The sequence below is a fragment of the Cnephaeus nilssonii genome (assembly GCF_951640355.1).
Source record: "Cnephaeus nilssonii genome assembly, chromosome: 1".
In the NCBI taxonomy this organism is placed as follows: domain Eukaryota; kingdom Metazoa; phylum Chordata; class Mammalia; order Chiroptera; family Vespertilionidae; genus Cnephaeus; species Cnephaeus nilssonii.
Window position 1 is genome coordinate 49,618,008 of NC_137072.1, and position 18,557 is coordinate 49,636,564.

General features: G+C 44.2%; 1 protein-coding gene across 1 annotated transcript in view; it reads left to right on the top strand.

Annotated features, from left to right (window-relative positions):
• Positions 1–5,069: 5,069 nt before the first annotated feature.
• The window catches only part of PPP3CA (protein phosphatase 3 catalytic subunit alpha), a 322,050-nt gene continuing 308,562 nt past the window's right edge, over positions 5,070–18,557 (top strand). The window contains exon 1 of the mRNA XM_079770908.1: positions 5,070–5,942. Within this exon, the coding sequence (XP_079627034.1) occupies positions 5,885–5,942 (58 nt within the window). The 5' untranslated portion in view covers positions 5,070–5,884. The remainder of the gene's footprint in view (positions 5,943–18,557) is intronic.

Here is an 18,557-nt window from a genome sequence, read left to right on the forward strand (position 1 = left end):
GGCAGGTGGGGTCTCCTTGCTCAAGATCAGACCCCCGTGTTCTGGACCTATCTACCTATCTTGCCTGTGACCCGGGGCCCTTCTCCGCACTGGCCTGTGTCTGAACAGCCAGCCACTTTAATTATTCTTTTTTAATCATCTGTCTTTCCTTAACTAGAATGTAAGTTGTACGAGGGGAGAAACTGTTTTCTTTTTAAGTTATGTTCCTACTGCCTGATATGTGTTCAATTGAACATATGCTTTCCAATAACCATTAATATGCAAAATAAAACTTCACTAATTTGAAGTATATGGTATAATATGATTAATTTGAGTGCAAGATTCTTTTTCAATAGAATATTTATTTTCAAATTCAGGACTGAAATATGAGATACAGATATAAATATAAAAACAATCATGAATATGTTTATTAAATCCAAATAAATAATGATCACCCAAGTTTTATGTAAAATATATCCTCTTCATATTAAACTTAGCATATAATTCCATAAATTATAGTTTGGTCCCTGATGGAAAAAGTAAAATTTATTCCTGAATTCATTGGGTATAACATGTTTTTATGTTCTTTGAGAAATAACTTTTCTAAATGAGCTAAATTGCCTTCTGAAAGAAAAAAAAAAGGCTCAACAATATTTCAAGAGCAATCCAAAAGATAAATAAAGACCTTTTTAGTTTAAACCTCAAATAATAAAATTTGTGATGACTAATATATTTCATAGAGCCTCCACAGTGAAGAGGGTAGAACTTGACATGTTAGAAGTGAACATCAGGGGAATGAACTCTAAGATAATAAATCAAAGTCTTAGACACAGTCATGGCTCCACTAGGATTGGCTGTCTAGTCTGCAGGTTCTCCAGCACAAGGCTCCACCAGCTCAGGTGAGAATAGGTCAGACATACTGTCTACCATCAACTACTCAGAACAAAATACATCCCTCAGGAGAGTCAAAACCAGGAGAAAAGTCAAAATTCTTAATGTCAAAATGAGTGTAAAGATATCCAAGTACCAAAGGAAAGTTCAACATTTCAAGAGCAGGTTATTCTCAAAACAAGATATAAAATACAATAACTTCAATTCTTTCCTTGAAAAAAAGTACGTCTATTTTTAAAAAAAGACTTTTTATTGATTTGAGAGAGGGGGAGAGAAACATTGATGTGAGAGTGCAACATCCATCACTGCCTCCTACATGCACTTCACAGGGACTGTGCCTACAACCCAGGCATGCACCCTCCCAAACCAGCAACTCTTCGGTGCACAGGACAACACCCAATCAACTGAGCACTTAACAGCAAACTAAAATATTATTCATTTAATATGATTTGCCCCCAAGGATGTAAGCTGTGATTTGGAGCATTTGACTACATAGATGACACTGAATCATCAATATTTTCTTTTATTCCACACATTTATCTTCATAATTAGTTGTGAAGTCAATAGTAAAATTAGTTTGTTTTCTCCAATAGAGGAAGTTACTCCTTATACCTATTTTTTTGCAAAGATAATATGATACAATTCTTGTATAACAAGACTTTGAGATCCTTGAATGAAGGACTAAATCTTTGAGTTCCCAATCTATACATTTATGCATCATCTAGCACAGTACCTTGTACAGAACAGGTGTTCAAAACACAACTGGTAAGTGAATAATTCATTTACAAGAAGGCCAAGTTTGATGCTCACGTATTAAAAGAAGAATATTTTTAGTCTGGTAATTATGTTATATAACAGAAAAAAATATGAATTTTACTTTTGGACTAGCATCTTAAAGTAACTTTGTGTATTGATTTGATAGTACTAGCTAACCTAGCAAGCATATCCCCTAATTTCAATGGAACAACACAATAAATGCTTATTTCTTCTTCATGTAAAGCCTGATGCAGATTTTCACAGTGGGTGGGCTGCATCCCTCTATGTGGTAATTGAAGAAGTTAGCTCTTTCCATGTGGTGTTATGCCTTCTCCTGAGCCCTAGAAACTTCTTCATTCAGCTAAAGCAAGCATGTCAAACTCGCAGCCTGCGGGCTGCATGCCTCATTTGTTTGGTCTGTGTTAGTCTTTGAGTTTGACATGCTTGAGCTAAAGGATGGGAATGCATAGGCAATGAATATCTCTTGCTTAGCTGTTTTGGCTTGAAAGTGATGACACACTTTAGCCCACAGTTCATTGACCAGAATGAGACACATGGATCCACTTAGACGCAAGCAGGTGCAGGTCAGGAAATATAATTCCTACCTGGGCACATGTTTCCCAGAGAAAAATATACAAAAGAATGGGAAATACAATTTTTCAGTAGACAGCAAGTTGTTTTTTTGCCAAGTTTCCCCCCCCCCCCATCTTCATTTGTTTCTTTATAAGCAGAGGATATTATTAAAGTCAGCATCCAGTAATAGCTTGAAAAATGTAGATTCCAAATATAAGGTAATCATATACAAATATAATATAATCATAGTCAGCTTGGCCAGTCTAATAAGCTTTTTAAAAAAATGCAATATATTTGAAAAAATAATCTATATTAAAAGGATGATTTGGCTATTTCAGCAGGCCCACTATGAGGATATAACTAGTTCTTAATTAACATGCTGTTGTCCAGTTTTCCTGAGTAGGGTCCAGTTTTGTTTACGATGTGTCTGTGTTACAACAGTATGGGAGTATAAGCATGCATTAAAGGTACCTGATGATAAATGTGTTGTAAAGTGATTGTGATTCATAACCTCTTTTTCCCCACACATACCTCAGCTAGGAGGTGTCTTAGATTTGTAGAGGACTGAAGGGTGTGCCTCAAAGGTGTGCCCTTATTTCCTATCTGTATCATATAACTTTTCTATGGTGCTGACATTTTAAGCCTTCTGATCTTGGTGTAAAGGTATTTTTCTTAAACCTGAAAAGTGAGTCTAAAAAATGGTGGAAACTGCAACATGTGGGAGAGAACACTCATGGTTTCAGAAGTGAGAATCCCTGGATGTGGTTTCTTAGTCTTTTCTCAAGCAGACCCTCTTCATCACCCACAGGTCTTGGCATCCCTGCCTGGCTTTGTCCCATCTGGCTAGGGAGCAACTTCCCAAATTTACCTTAGCAACTAGCTCCGCCCATGCTTAGGAGGCTGTTCTCAACAACCCCTTCCTGAGATGATACAGTGGCCTCTCAGAGCTCGTCTTTTTATGACAGTTCTATTGGACTCTAGGCTTTATTGAGGGCAAAAACTGTCCCCTCCTCCCTCCACACACATAAATGACCTACCACAGTGTCTGGCATATAAAAGAACAACACATATTTACTGAATGTACTGTCAGCCTAATTACCCAGCACTATCCTGGGTTCTGAATTGGGCAGCAGAATCTTGGAGCCAGAGGGACACACCCTGCATGGTCTCCTTTCCAGCTAGCTAGCAGGCCTCCACAGAGGCTTAACTGCTTTCTCCAGTTAGTTCCGACTCCTTGCAGGCCAAACCGTTCAAGTCACACTCCGGCACCATCAGTCAATCCCTAAAACGTACTTGCACGTTTGAACTTCAAAGTAATCCCTGTCCCCCAAACACTCTGGCTCTATCTCCTAGCTCCCTAAATATTGTATTAGGCCTTTTACTAGGCTCATGGTCCTTTTCAAAAAAAAAAAAAAATAGGAAAAAGTTGACAGTGGTGGAATTTGGAAAGAAGACAGGAAGGATGCAGGGTGGGAAATTCACTTAGTCCTCCTCATCATTCCCTAAGAAACTCCAGCCTCCTTGCCAGGCCTTGGTGCTGAACTGAGGCTGGTGGGAGGGAGGGGCTGTGCGGAGGTGAGCTTCCGGCAGAGGGAGACCCTCACTCATTCTGTGGCAGGTAGATCAGGAAGGAGCATCTGGACCACTGTCACCTCTGGCCTCTGCCTTGGATTGTCTCCTTTTCCTTCCAGCTGGCGGGACTCACAGTGTGGATGCTCCTAGGGCTTCAAGGCCCTGCGAGTATGGGTAGCGGTGGCATCAGATGGGTGTCAGGCAACTGGAAAGAGCAGGGAAGGGAGGTGTGTCACAGGCAGCCTGACCAGTGGCTTGCCTGTGCGAACAGGGAAAAGGCGACCCTCTCCGGGGTGTCTCTCCCGCCCCCTCATTCCCCGGCTCCCCCCCCGCCCCCCCCAGACCTGCAGGATCTGACTGTCCCGGGTGACTCAGAGTTGTCCGGGGTCATTTTGACTCCTGCCCCGATCTTCCTCGGATAGCAAGCGCCCGCGTCCCACCTCGCTCAGCACATCCGGCCACGTCCCCTGCCCGAGACGCTGGGTGGCACCTCTCCCAAGACCCCCCCCCCCCCCAGCCCCGCCAAGGTATGGAACTAAATGTTAGCAAGCAACACGTCGCCTGCAAAAAAAAAAAAAGGGCGCAATAGCTAAAACAGCGGCACACGCATCACCAGAGGAGCCCGGCCCCCCCAGGTAAGTTGTTTATTCGCGGACGTTTTGGCGATCCTCCCTGGACAGCGGTGGCGGCGACAGCAACTGCGCCTCGGGCCGCGGAGCTCCCCGCGCCCAGCCTTCCTCCGCCCGCTCGTGGCCCCTCGCCCCTTCCCTCCGCTCCCAGCCTCCTCCCTTCGTGCCCTCTCCGGAGCCACGCACACACCCGGAGACACCCTCCGCACTCGGCTACTCACACGGTGGCTTAACCCAGCCGCCAAGGCACGGGCACCCAAGCGGCGAGGGGGTGTGTGCGGGGTCCAGGGGAGGGAGCCACGTGGGGCTGGGGTGGCTGGTAGAGCCTCCCCCCCCTCCCTCCACCCAGGCGCGACCCCGGCCCGAGTTCCTGCCCGAATCCCGGCCTGCCAGCCACAGTGACACCTGAGCAGGGCTGGGCGGCGCAGGCGGCAGGCCCGCGGGCTGGCAGCTGGGAGAAAACAGAGCGGGGGGCGGGGCCGGGAGGAGGGGCGGGAGGCGGGCGGAGCCGGGAGGCCGCCACCTGGCGTAGAGTGACGCGCCATCCGGCCAATAAGCAGCAGGGGCTCCGACGTGGGGGCGGGATCCGGGGGCGGGCTCCGCGTGGAGGAGGAGGCGGCCCGGGAGTGAGAGGCGGGGGCCGGGAGGAGGAAGGGGAGGAGGCGGAGGCGGGCGCGGTGGCGGCGGCGGCAGCGGCGGCGGCGGAGGGTAGGTTGCGCCTGGGACTGTGTCTGCCGAGCTCCGCGGCTCTGCCTGTGTGAGTGAAGGAGCGGCGCGGGACGCAGAGGCGAGCGGGCGGTGGGACGTCTCCGGCGGCCGCGGACTTGCTGCGGTGCTCGGTGTGGGGAAGCAGCGGCGGGGACAGCGGCGGCGGCAGCAGCGACAGCAGCAGCAGCAACAGCAGCAGCAGCACCAGCGGCGGCAGCAGCAGCAGCAGCAGCAGCAGCGGCGGGCGCCTCTCCGCCGCCGGGGACGCCGAGGCGCGGTTGGTGGCACTGACATCCGCGGCCCTGCCTCTCCTCTCTCGCCCCCGGCCCTCCCCATGTGATCGGTCTTAATCCCGGCTGTGTGCGCGCGTGGGGCTCCATTCCGCGGTGCCCGCTCTCCGTGCCTGGGTGGGTGCTCGAGTGTGCGCTCCTCCTCCCCATCCCCCTTCCCCAAGAATAAAAGAAGAACCGAGAGGCGTGCTCAGAAAATAAATAAATAACCAGCACACACGCGTGCCGGGAGCCGAGTCGGCGGGGCTGGTGGCGGCGGAGGAGGAGTGAAGGCGGCGGCGGCGGCGGAGGAGGAAGAGGGACGCGCGGAGAAGGCAGTAACTTTACAGCCAGCTCAGAACCCAGAGCTCCAGCGAGCGGGGTGCAGCGCGGCGGCGGCGGCGGCGGCGGCGGCGGCGGCGTTGAGTGTCTGGCCCGCCTGTCCGGTCGGGGTGTGCAGTCGGACGGACGAACGAACAGCGCGTCGCTGTCCCCGGGCGGCTGGAGATGTCCGAGCCCAAGGCAATTGATCCCAAGTTGTCGACGACAGACCGGGTGGTGAAAGGTAAGCGGCGCGCCGCGGTCGTCCGGGTGCACCGTGTGCCGCAGGCACCCGGGCGGCTCGCCTCCCCTCCCCTCCCCCGCCCCGGGTTCTCTGCCCGCTCCAGCCACGGACCTTCTAGGATATTGTGCAACCCTCGCCCCCCTCGCGCGCGCGCCCTTCCCCCAGGCCTCCCACCCAGGCCCACTTGGGGCGTTTTTGTTGACGGGGGCATCAGTTGGCAAATGGCTGAGCCTTGGGGGAGGCGGCCGCGGGGGTGGCGGTGGCGAGAGGGGGCGCCCGGGGGGTGGTTGCTGGCAGGGTGTAGCTGCTGTGACAGAAATAGGAAGTGGGTGGCTGCTCGCTGGCTTGCATGGGATCGGGTTTATGGTTTTCTTTTGCACAGGGAGGGGTGGTTTATGGCTTTTAAAAAATGAATACGGCATTTTTATGTGGCGGTGGCTCTCCACAGACTGCCTGCCTCGGGCAGGGGTTCTCTGGGCGATCCATTGCAGCAATTCCCTCCGCGCGCCCTTCCCCTCCCCCTGGAAGGGCCTGCACAGGACTCGCGAGAGAGCGGGAGAGCGTGGGGGAGCCCGGCGCTGCCTTCCGCGCGGGGCGGGGGCGGCCGCGGGCGGAGGGGGTGGCGGAGGGCACGCGCGCGGGGGCGGGGAGGCGGGGAACGACCCGAGCGTCCCACCGTCCCGGCCCCGGGATTCCCCCGCAGGCCCTGCGAAAGGCGAGAGCGGTTCTCCCAGCTCCCTCGCCGCCCTCCGCCTTCCCCCGCCGACCTGTCATTGCTCTCGAATGGTTCCCCTCCGGAGCACACCTCCCTATTGGTGAACTCGCCTCGCTGGCTTCCTCCGTGCCCGTCACCCCTTTCTTCACGGGCTCTTTGATTCTCCCGGAGCCCGGGATCCTCTACGTCTGGCGGAGATGGCTCTGAGGTTTCTGGCAAAGAGAAGCTGGGATGCGTGGGGGGAGGCACGGGAGAGGCAGGGGTCTCCTGTATCGCACGGGGGGGGGGGGGGAATCCACCGCCCTTGTATTCCGTGGTGGAGTCGGGGAGGAACCGTCCTAGGAAACCTGGAAGGATGATACAACAGAGCAGAACCTCCAGGATGAAGTAGTAGCCCTCATTCCCGGGGTCAGAATGCAGAGCAAAGCAGGGCTGGGCGTGGGCTAGGCGCAGAGCGGGCCTCTGAAATTGGAAACTAGGCTGGCTGGTGAAGAGAGAGAGAATGAGAGAGAGGTGAGGGGGGGGGGGTGGTGGGGGGGAGTTAGAGGTGTAGAACAGAGAGATAGGCTCTTCTGTGGCCAGAGCTTGCAAGTAGAGTGAAGGCAATAAAGTCATCTGCATAATGAGCCCTTAGGTGAAGTACCCCAGCAGCCTAAAGACCATTAAATCAGAATTCTTGTGGGGCTTCAGAACTGTTCTTTGCTCAGTTTTGAAAGTTTTGTGTATGTGTTCTCTTGCTTATGGGGGAAAGTGTGGTCTCCTTTATAAGAAAAAGAGAATAAAATATCTTATTTTGTTTTGGTTATATTAAAATCATTCCTGCTTCAATGTAGTATTCATAGACCTATCAAAATAAGAAGGAAATACCTGAAAAAAAATGACTGGAAATGGGACTACAGATGCACAGCTATTCTTTCTGCAGGCATGGATCCTCCTGTAAACAGTCAATTCAAATTCATTCAAAAGAACTATGGTTTGTTTTAAGGCTTTCTGTTGACATTTAAAACAAGACCTTTTGCTAAAATATCAGAGAGTAACAAATATCTCTCTAATGTGTGAAGTTTAGGTGTAACTCCAATGAGTATGTTAAGATTACCTAGTTTCAAACAATTAATATAAAGCTTGCAATTCAAATGATAGCAGTAAACGTGTCATCAATGAAAAAAATACTTATGTGCAAACACATAGATCACATTCCCTGTTTTAAATCACAAAGTGTGGATTCTACCTGTAAATGTTAAATTGTCATCAAGTGACGAATGCAAAAAATAATTGTTTGTACATTCAGGCTTGGTGTCTTTACCAGTTAATGTGAAAGAGCCCATTCAACCATTCTGTGGCTGTTTGCCTTACTTTTCTCCCCAGTGCTATAGTATAAATACAGAATGTCCCCATAATGGATACACACTTTGAGATTGTAAAGTCAGTGTTTTTTTAATATATGGTTCATTTTCAGAATTTAAAAGAATCTACAGAAGTAAGTGTATGCATTTTTGGGGATACCTTGTATATTATGAATGGAGCTTTTCATCATAAGTACACCAATCCATAATTCCAAAAGTTTGCTCTATATACTTTTATAGAACTACAGTGCAAATGTGGTTAATAAACACAAAATAGAAAAGTTAATTTTACGTTTGTTTTGATAGGCCTCTCGATGTGAAATTCTGAATGTGAAATTTTATTTAAAGAAAAAAGTTTTATTGGCGAATCCTGATTTTTAAGGTGGACACACTGCCACTATTTTTCTTACGCTTTCTTACAGACCGTATGTTATTGGCTTAAAAGCCATTAGCAAATGTTGGATTCAACATTTTGTCATAAGTATGATTTTTATGGTTAATTATTTGAGATGATACTCTATTTTGATGATCAGTCCACTATGAAATAGCAGTTCCCCTTGAATATGTATACAGATGCTTGGTGAGTACAGAGTACATGTATAATGAATGGAGAACATTACCAAACAATTTTTCATATTCATAAAAATTACATAAGACAGTTCACAAAACCATGACTTCACTCTAAATTTTGCTAGAACTTCATCTACGTGCTCTGAGATTGACTTATTCTTTAATGCAGGAAAGGGATTATCTTTGAGGAAATTTCTGTGCTCCTTACGCTTATCTCCTTGTATCAAATGCAGTTAGAAGTATTTGCTTACATAGAGAAAGAAGAGTATTTGGATCATTATTACCATGGTGTGCCATGGCATTTGTTTACAGTTACCTTCATTAGAGTGAGCTGGTTTTTGTCGTGTAACAAATTTGCTATTTACAAATAAAGCTCTGCTTGTGAGTAGTAGTATGATTTTCTTGACTTGTACTTCCAGAATGCAACTTTAGAAAAGTAGGTTGAATTTAAGTTTCAACTAACTGTGATTTTCTCAGGTTTGCAGCACCTTCTCGAGTGTGTTCAGAGACCCTTATCAGTATTCTAAACGTTAGGAGTGAAAGGAAATGGATGCAGCATTAGAGATGAAAAGCATTCTTTTAGATTACCTTGGAAAAGCTACTTCATTTAGCAAAACTAGCTGTTTCATTTAGATTGTTCTTGGATTAAAAAAAAAAGGAAAGTATAAAAATTCAGAGAAAACATCTTGGTAGTAACATTTGTTGGAAATTAGAATAATGTGATCCATTGTTTTACATTTACATTTTAAAAAAAGAAACATCCTATATAATAAAAGACTAATATGCAAATTGACCAAATGGCAAAAAGACCGGTCACTATGACATGCACTGACCACCAGGGGGCAGACGCTCAACGCAGGAGCTGCCCCCTGGTGGTCAGTGCACTCCCACAGGGGGCGTGGCCGCTCAGCCAGAAGCCGGGCTCACGGCTGGCGAATGCAGCGGCAGTGGTGGGAGCCTCTCCCATCTCTGCGGCAGCGCTAAGGATGTCCTACTGATGGTCCTAAGCTGTCAGTTGGACACCCCCCTAGGGCTCTGGGACTGCGAGAGGGTGCAGGCTGGGCTGAGGGACCACCCCGAGAGCACAAATTTTGTGCACTGGGTCTCTAGTTGCATAATATAAGGCGAAAGATGGAGGGCATTAAATAGGAGAATAACTACTCCTTCCCTCCCCCGACATACTCAATAGTCTGGTTTTTCTCTGTAGTGATGCTCCACAGGCATTTTTTTCAAACTTTAGCTCTCTTCATTGATCCTTGCCTGATTCTGCCTTTAACTCTTAGTCTGGCCTTAACATTCCCTGCTGGCTGTAGAACTTTGCTACATGACAATTAAATACTTGGCGGAAATGAAACTATATGTGATGAGTGCACTGCTTTGTTTCATCTGTTGCCTTTCCCTCTGTTCCCACTTATTTATGCATTCATTGGTTGTATGGTGTATGTGCCCTGATTGGAGATTGAACCCATCACTTTGGCATATTGGTATGATGCTCTAACCAACTGAGCTACCCAGCTAGGGCACCACTTTTTTAAAATACAGTCATCTGGTGGGAATGATGTAGACACTGAAATAGATTTCAGTTTGTAAATTAAGTCTTTCGTCTTGACATTTTCAGCATTTTTAACCCATTTTATTCTATAATATTTCATCTGCTATATTCATACAGGCTATATTAATTGATAAGCCATCAATTATGTTTCATATACGAAATCAAATAAAACATTTCATATTCCTCCATGGTGAGGTGTTCTGAATAATGTCTTAAATAGGTGGACTATTGATTGGAGGATTTAGACCTATTCCTGGGAGCTAAAATCCATTTTATAAATGTACACTCAGGTAGCTGAAGTCTTAGATATTAAAAAAATACGGAGGAAGCAGCAATCACTTATTAAAATGCTGTGTTTTTAGAATTTGATGAGTTCTTATTGATACAATCATAGAGAGGAATAGAACTTGGTGTTTTTCTTCTTTTTATTCCCCTAATCCATGCATTTGCCTCACAGCAAAATATATTATGGCTCTATTTTAAAATATGGTCTATCTGACTTTCTATGAACTTACTCTTATCTCTTGCAACTGGAAATTCTGCACATGCCTGCCAAGAGCAAAACAAACAAATGGATATCAGAGGTTTATGTTAACAGTTGCCTTCAGATCATGACATACCACCTTACAGTGTAGTCAATTTCAGGTACTTTCTACAGTTGTGAAACTAGAAGAATGATGGTTGATGTTCAAAGACAATTTTATTCATATGGAGTTAAGTAAAAAAAATTCATCAGCTCTAAAATTAAAATATATAGAGTCTCTTTCTACAACCCCAATTTTTTTTTTGGGGGGAGGAGCTACTACTACTTTTGATATTAAATGTTTAGTTGTGTCTACTATGTAGCATTGGAATGTTTTGGAAATTCTAGTATGTCAGTGTCTAAACTATGTCTCCCAGGTTGCTGCATAAACTTGGAAGTTACATAACATTTTTTGTTGATGTGTGTATTCAAAATTTTCATTTTGGAAGTATGGTCATTGAACCAGTAGTGCCTAGCTCGATGCCTTGCTTATTAAGCACTGAATAAATTCTAACTGAATGATCTGGACATTATAAAATTCTCACCTGCCTCCTTAAGCAATATGTGTAGAAAAATTATTTGATTATTTTGAGTGTATTACATTAAGTTATGATTTGTTGTAAATGGTTCTATATGGTGACTGGTTGGTAATTGCTTCCTTCTCCAGCCATATTAGGGAATGGAGGATGAGGAGACCTTAAAAAGGTGGCATAATGAGATTGAGAGCAGTTTTGTTATTTAGTCATTTGGACTGGCTTTGTGCCAGTTGAGTTTAAAAGGCTAAATCCTTTTCAACTTATATTAGCTTGAACTTGAAAGCTTCTTTCAGTTTTGTTGTATTTCTCCTTAGGCTGATCAATATTTGATAAGCAGAAAAAGATATGTTAATCACTCAATGTTTGATTTATTGGGTTATTTATGTATTTTAATTATTGTCCAGACTTGGACTTGAAGAGAAAATGACCTGGCAAATTTCATGAAAAAACACACACACAAACTAAAACAAATGAAACCCTCTTCCATTATTTATATCTCAATTTATCATTTTCTGTAATGCTTTTGTAATCCAGAAATGAGCCTTCTCCAACACAACCTCCTGGCCCCCAAACGTCATTAGATGCTATCCAGCGGGAAGATATATGGGCTATGGAAAGTTAAAAAAAGTGGCACCAATTCTGCTGACACCTTATATTCTCCTAAGTGGGCTTTAAGCCATCCCTGGATATTTGTTTTTAAACATCTTATAAGCTATTCCATTTTATCAAATTAAAAGCACAATACATTCTCTTAGAATGACAGAACCTGAGTCAGGACTCTTCAAGTTTGTGTTATTCTTCTTCTTATTTTTGCTTTTTACAAACAAAGGAATCACAAGTGGTTTTGTGCGAGTGTGTGTAGGTGCACGTGCGAGCGCGTGTGCAAATTAAACCTGACATTGTTGGTCTGTTATGCATATTTAATGCTAATAAATTAAAGTACACAGATACCTGCTCTGTGTCGGTCTGATTATTTGCATGATAACAGTTTTCATTATTTAATTCTCATTATTCAAGCTGTTCAAATGTCACCTCCTCTGGGACTCATATCTCTTGATACCTTCAATTGGAGTAAAGGGACTCAGCTTCTTCATCCTCACAGCAGACACCCTGAATAGAGCCTGTTGCTTTGACTATTTGTTTACCTTTCTGTCCCCGCCCCTTCCTCCTAGGAAGTAGAGAGCTCAGGAGAGTGGGGCCTGGTTCCATTTATCTTCAGCACTGAAGAATAGGCATTTTTTTTGAAAATTCTTGGGTGGGTATGTTTTACTGATTTTAGAGAGAGAGGAAGGGCGGGGGAGGGGGGGGAGAGAACAAAACATCAATGTGAGAGAAACATCAATTGTTTACTGGGGATCCAACCAAAAAACCTTTTGGTGTATGGGGTGATGCTTCAACCAACTGACCCACTGGGCCAGGGCTGTAGAATAGGCACTTGATAGATGGTTGTTAAATGAATGAAATACCAGATGCAAGAATAAGAGGGATTTAAATTTCTCAATTATTGGGTTCTTTTCTATTTTGAAATTTTGTGTAATTTAAATCATGGGCAGATCACAAACATCTGATGAGTTTCTTGATTTGTAAGTGCCAATCCTGTAGAAGAATTTTTTCACATGAGTTTTGAAATGCTGTGTTCCATTATTTGAAATTGTTTTTTTTTTTGCCAGCCTGCAGCAGCATACCTAGCAGGAGTGGCTTACCCAGGGAGTGCTTGGTTTTCAGTGGGTCAGTGTCAGTTATAGGGTGTCAGTCAAAGGTGGGCGATGCTTTTTTCTCTGGAAGACTTGTGATGACTCCAGGTTGGGTGGAAGGGTGGGGGGTGGGGGGTGTAACTATTATGACAAGCATCTGGGAGGCCCAGATTGACTTTCACAGTTATATTACTTACTTAGAGAAATGTGCAAATGAATAAATGTTAATGTTCAGGACCCAGAACAGAGATATACAACATACTGCAGGTGCAGATATTAGGTGTCTGTGTAACACAAACAAAAAATCTTCAGGCCCATCACGTGATTTCAGGCTGCTTGTGAGTCAGCTCCCTGGATAAAATGTCTACATGGTGAATGTTTTGAGAAAAGCCAGCCTTGGGATGAGATCAACAGGGAGGCAGTATGCTGGGGCACCTGCTCATAGCCCTGTTCTCACAGAGGACCGTTGGACCTACATTGGCCCAGACTTGCTCATATGGCCCCCATTAAAGTAGGCCAGCCAGGGCTTTCCAAGCTCTGGTTTATGGGCCAGGATTTAATCTGTCTTTCTAGTGTAGAAATACTTTTCTTTTAGGGAGTTGAAGACTAAGGAAAGAATAGTTTCCTACATAAAATCTTATTAATGTCAACTTATGTTAATTTGCACTCAGCAACCTCTCTATACCCCTCACCTACGATCAAAATTCTATTTCAGCACTCTGTCTCATTCCACATGCACTTCCAGACACGGATGTGGAAAATTCAGAGTATGTTAAGAAATAAGAATCTGCCCCCCCACCCCCGTCCCCACCCCCAGTGCTTAAAGGACTTCAAAATTGCAACAGCAACTGAGAGATTATTCAGTCCTAAAAAGTAAAGGTTGAGTGGCAATTTAACTATGGATTTCAAGTACTAAGAAGTATCTTTCACAGTGAATCACACTCAGATATTGTCCATCACCACTATCAACTGAATAAGAAAAAACACTATTGGGATGCATCAGAGATTTAGGTGATTTTTTTTTTTTTTAGATCAATCAGTGACATTTAGCACTGGTGTGAATTATGGGGATCTTCTGAATGGAGAGAATAAATGATCCTCATTTATTTGGATTGTAAATGTGATCTAAATCTAAATTTGTACAATTTTGAATTAGGAAGAACCTTTTGTCTGAGCCTAAGCAAAACAAGTCAGACTGTTAGAATTGGAAGGTGCACCAGAATTCTAGCTGGGGCCATACCCAGGGGGGAACCCCTGTCCCTCCTCCCTGATGGATGGTAATTCCGCTGCTGCCTGAACACATTTAGTGGGAAGAATTCCCTGCTTCCTAAGACTTCCTGCTTCATCCTGGCCATTTCTGCTTGCCAGAATGTTTCCTTATGCTTGACCTCCATCCGATGCTCTGACGTAGCACATGTATTGTTCCTCCCATTGCCCTGTAGAGTTCCATAAAATGAGCTTGGTGTCTTCCACAAGGAAGCTTATTGGATAGTAACAACCTTTACTATCATGTTTTTAAGTCTCCTAGCTCTTCTCCACATGGCGTGGTTTCTGGGTCCTTGGCCATCCCAGCAGCCTTCCTTTAACACCATGTCACGTTGTCAGGGTCTCTTGAAAATGGAGAAGGGAGCAAAGTTTCATCTTGGCTTGCCTCCTTCTGTGGAACCTTTGGCACCTTGGACTTGGGTGCTTCGGTGGGTGCTCTCGCTTTGCCCTTCTGTGTCCACCTGCAAGCCTTCACACTTCCTGGAGTGCACGCTCTTCGCTGGTGGGCCCAATCTCGCGTTCTTCCCAGGGTGTCTCTTGCTTGGAGGAGTGTCACTGTCCTCATGCCATGCCTTCCCTCTGCATGCCCTTCCCCAGGAAATGCCACTCAGTTGTGTTTTCTCCGGTTCCTCTGCAGCTTTCAGGTGTCAAATACCTCATCTGCTCTATAAGTAGGAACCTCCCAGAAACCCTGGGTAGCAGATGCATTTTAACAGTGATTTTCTAGAGGCCGTTGGCTTTCATTTTGCTTGCTTTTATTTGTAATGCAGGCAAGTAATAAAGAGAGCATGATAACATGAACTATTGTGGGGTTAGTGGGGTAATGGAGGACCGGCCAGTTCCTTTGTTTACTTTTCGAATCACACCATGAAGGCAGCTCAGTACCCCTCTTGACCAGAGCTGAACCTGCCTCTCCTGCCTGCTCTTACTTCTGGCACCCAGTCTTTGAAGGTTGTTGATAAACAGCTCCTAAGGCCATTGAATTTGGCTAACCCAGTGAGCTCAATTGTAATTTGATAACAAGCTTAAGTTTCACTGAGGCCTAAAAGAGGTCAGTGGCTTCCAACTGTGGTGTCACAACACATTTCTGTGTTACACTCAGCTGTGAGGCATTAACAGATACTGATAAGGCACAGAAGTTTGCAAATGACTTATTTTAAAACTAGAGGCCCAGTGCATGGGATTCGTGCACTGGTGGGGGGCTTGGCCTGCAGGGATCTGCCAGCTGTGGGAGCACCTCTCATCTCAGTCAGCTAAGTGGCACTCCCACTGTGGGTGCGCACTGACCACCAGGGGGCAGCTCCTGTGTTGAGCGTCTGCCCCCTGGTGGTCAGTGTGCGTCATAGCGACTGGTCGTTCTGGTCATTCTGCAGTTTGGTCACTGGGTTTTTATTACATAGGATATCTATGTATGAATTGGGATGGATTCATGGTCAACTCCCAAATTTTGCTCTTCACTTGCATTCTGATGTGTGTTCTCATGTGGGAGAGAAAGAAATGAAGCGGCAGCTGTCAGGGTGGGCATTTTGCATAACTTATCTTTCTCATCTTATTGATACGCTTTAATCATGGTGTAATTATACATTCTTGTAATCTGTGTCAACGTTTGCCTTATTTCCGTGAGCATTTTTAAGTATAGCTTATTAGAATCTGGATTCAAACATGCTAGTGTTGTGTGCAAGTGAATGTTATGTCATATGCATCTTGATGGGGGAATAAAAAAGACTGAGACAGAAGATTAGAGAATACACTTGTGCTAGCCAGATCTGTAGATTGAATAGGTCTTAAAATGTATAAGTAAGCACCTCTGGCGAGATTTCAAAGTACCCCATGAAATCTTCTTTTCTTAAACATCTCCCAGGGGCCATGCCTGAAATTCCATGATTAATTTTTTATTTAGGATAAAATGGGCTACCTTTAATAGACGTTTCTAAAGTAAGTGATCTTTAAAAAAGAATTCAGTGAATTGACTAAAGTTTTCACTTTGCCTTTGGGTGGTACTGTATCTAGGAAAAAAATCTGTATTTCTGGAACTTTTTTGAAAGTGAACTTTGATGTCAGTTTTTAAATCTATAGTAAAGATAAATTTTAAAAAATCTATAACCCATGCCTCTTACAAGTATCACTCAATTTTCTATACTGCTCCCCTCAAGTCTGATATAACTGTAATATTCCACCTGGTAAATGGATTACATATCCTATTTTTGAGTATTAATTGGCTGTTAAAATATTATTTCCTTTATCTGCCATTTATCCTTCCATCCTGTTCATGAATGCATCATAGTTTTACCGCCCACTTTTTGCCTGGCTCTGTGCTATCTTCTTGGGGCTTAAAATAAAATAGTCACTTTTTAAAGATTACTGTCCACCATGGGGGATGAAAGAAAATCACAATATAAGTTGTAATTATTTTAATAGCACAAGATGCAACATGCTGTGGAGTGCAGAATAGGGAATGATTAGCTGTCATCGTAGACTGTACTTTCATTTTTGTTTGTTTGCAAAAGTGGGTGGGACTAATATTAATTTTTTCAGTGTGACATATGTGTATATACACTAATATGTATACATATGCATATACATATACATGTATATATATGTTTGCATGTTGTTAGGATGTGGGCTTATTTTTAAATGAAAGTGGCATAAAAAGTGCTGCAAGAGGAGTGATAGGCATGTTTATCTGGATTTCTGTGGCTATTATATATCTGTGAGCCAGGTGCATGATAGAATCATGGGCTCCTGAAAGTGGAAGCGACTTTAAAAGTCAGCTAGTTCAGCTAGCTTCCAAAAAATGTTAAATGGTTAACAAGCTCTTCCCGACCCCCAGCCCTCAGTGTCTCCAGTGATCCAGAAGCAGCATCAGAGTGTGGAAAGACCATTGGTGTACAGTTTGACAGAACTTGCATTTAAATCCTGCTTTCTCCATGTGCCAGCTGAGTGTTCATGGGATGGTCATGGAACCACCCTGTGCCCATTTTTCCTACTGGAAACTGGAAAGGATCATAAGTGTTGTCATTGCAAGGTTGTTGTAACCCTGACAGGGCTCAAAAAGAGCTCTCGATGCCTGTTAGGTATTATTATTTCATTATTGGATAGCTCCTTTGAAAGCACAGCTTTCTGCTTCTAGAAGTAACCTGTGTTAAAGTATATCCGTCCTCATCTCCTACACACTGTCAAATCCATTGTAGTTTGGGGGCCTCTATAATTCCTCTGATACAGCTTGGCAACAGTCACCAGTGACTGTTTACCTGCTGCTTTCTATGATATTTGACATGAGGGGCCACCTCTTTCTTCTTGAAACATTGCCCTCGTTGGCTTTCTTGGATTTCCTCTCTCTGACTATTTTTTCCCCCAGCTCTTCTTGACTGAGTCCTAAATGTGGATGTTCCTTTTTCCCTTTACACATTTATTCAGGCAACTTTATCTCCTTATACTCATAGGATTGACTATTGCTTATAGGCTGATGATAAACACATCTGTATTTGCAACCTATTTTCTTTTTTTCTAGAGCTTTCTCTCAAGCCTTGTAAACAGTAGTTGCTATGGACAGGTATGGTCAGTATAAAGTGGGGTATTTCTTCTCCTGTGTTTCCTATCGTGGGTGATGTTACAACCAGCAATGCAGTTAATTAAACCTGTGGTGAAGTTCAGGTCTTTTAAGTACTTCACCGTGCAATAGTAGCCTTCCAATATAGACTATTTGCTTTCAAATTTGTCCCCTCCCATATTGTCGCTATAGTGATCATTTTAAGATGAACATCTGATTGTGCTGATCCCATATTTGGTGGTTGACCCTTTTTTTAAAATTGGTTTGTGGGAACTCTATATGTATTATGGAATTTAACCTATATTGCATGACTTTTGAAAATGCATGTAATAGGGCATATTTTACATTGTGTTTAATTTACTTTAAGTCTCTAATTTATAACAATGTGAATTCTTGAGGGCAGGGAGAACATTTTTTATTCATATGTGTACTCTGAATGCTTCTCTGTGTTTATATAAAGTTGATGGAACTAAACTATTGAAAAAACCCCAAAGATACCTTTCATGGCTTCATTTTGCTTTCCTGCCCCATGGAACACTCTTGCTTATTATTGTGTCCTCATCTGTGTAAAACTTCTCTGATCCCCTCAGGCACAGCTGTCTGCACTCCTTCATGTACTTGGTACACTCAGTGTATCACAAACATTTGCAACTAAATGTTCTCTTTAACCTTGAAGTCATCCAGAACAAGGGCTCGTCAGCTTCATCTTCCCAGTGCTTAGATGCCTAGCATGTAATTAATCATGTGTTTTGTCACCTCACCACCCCGCCAACAAACAAATTGACTGTAAAAGATATACTTGTTCATCACAAAAGTATGATGATGTTAGTACTTGTTTGTTTACCGCCCTGCAGCACCCGCATATA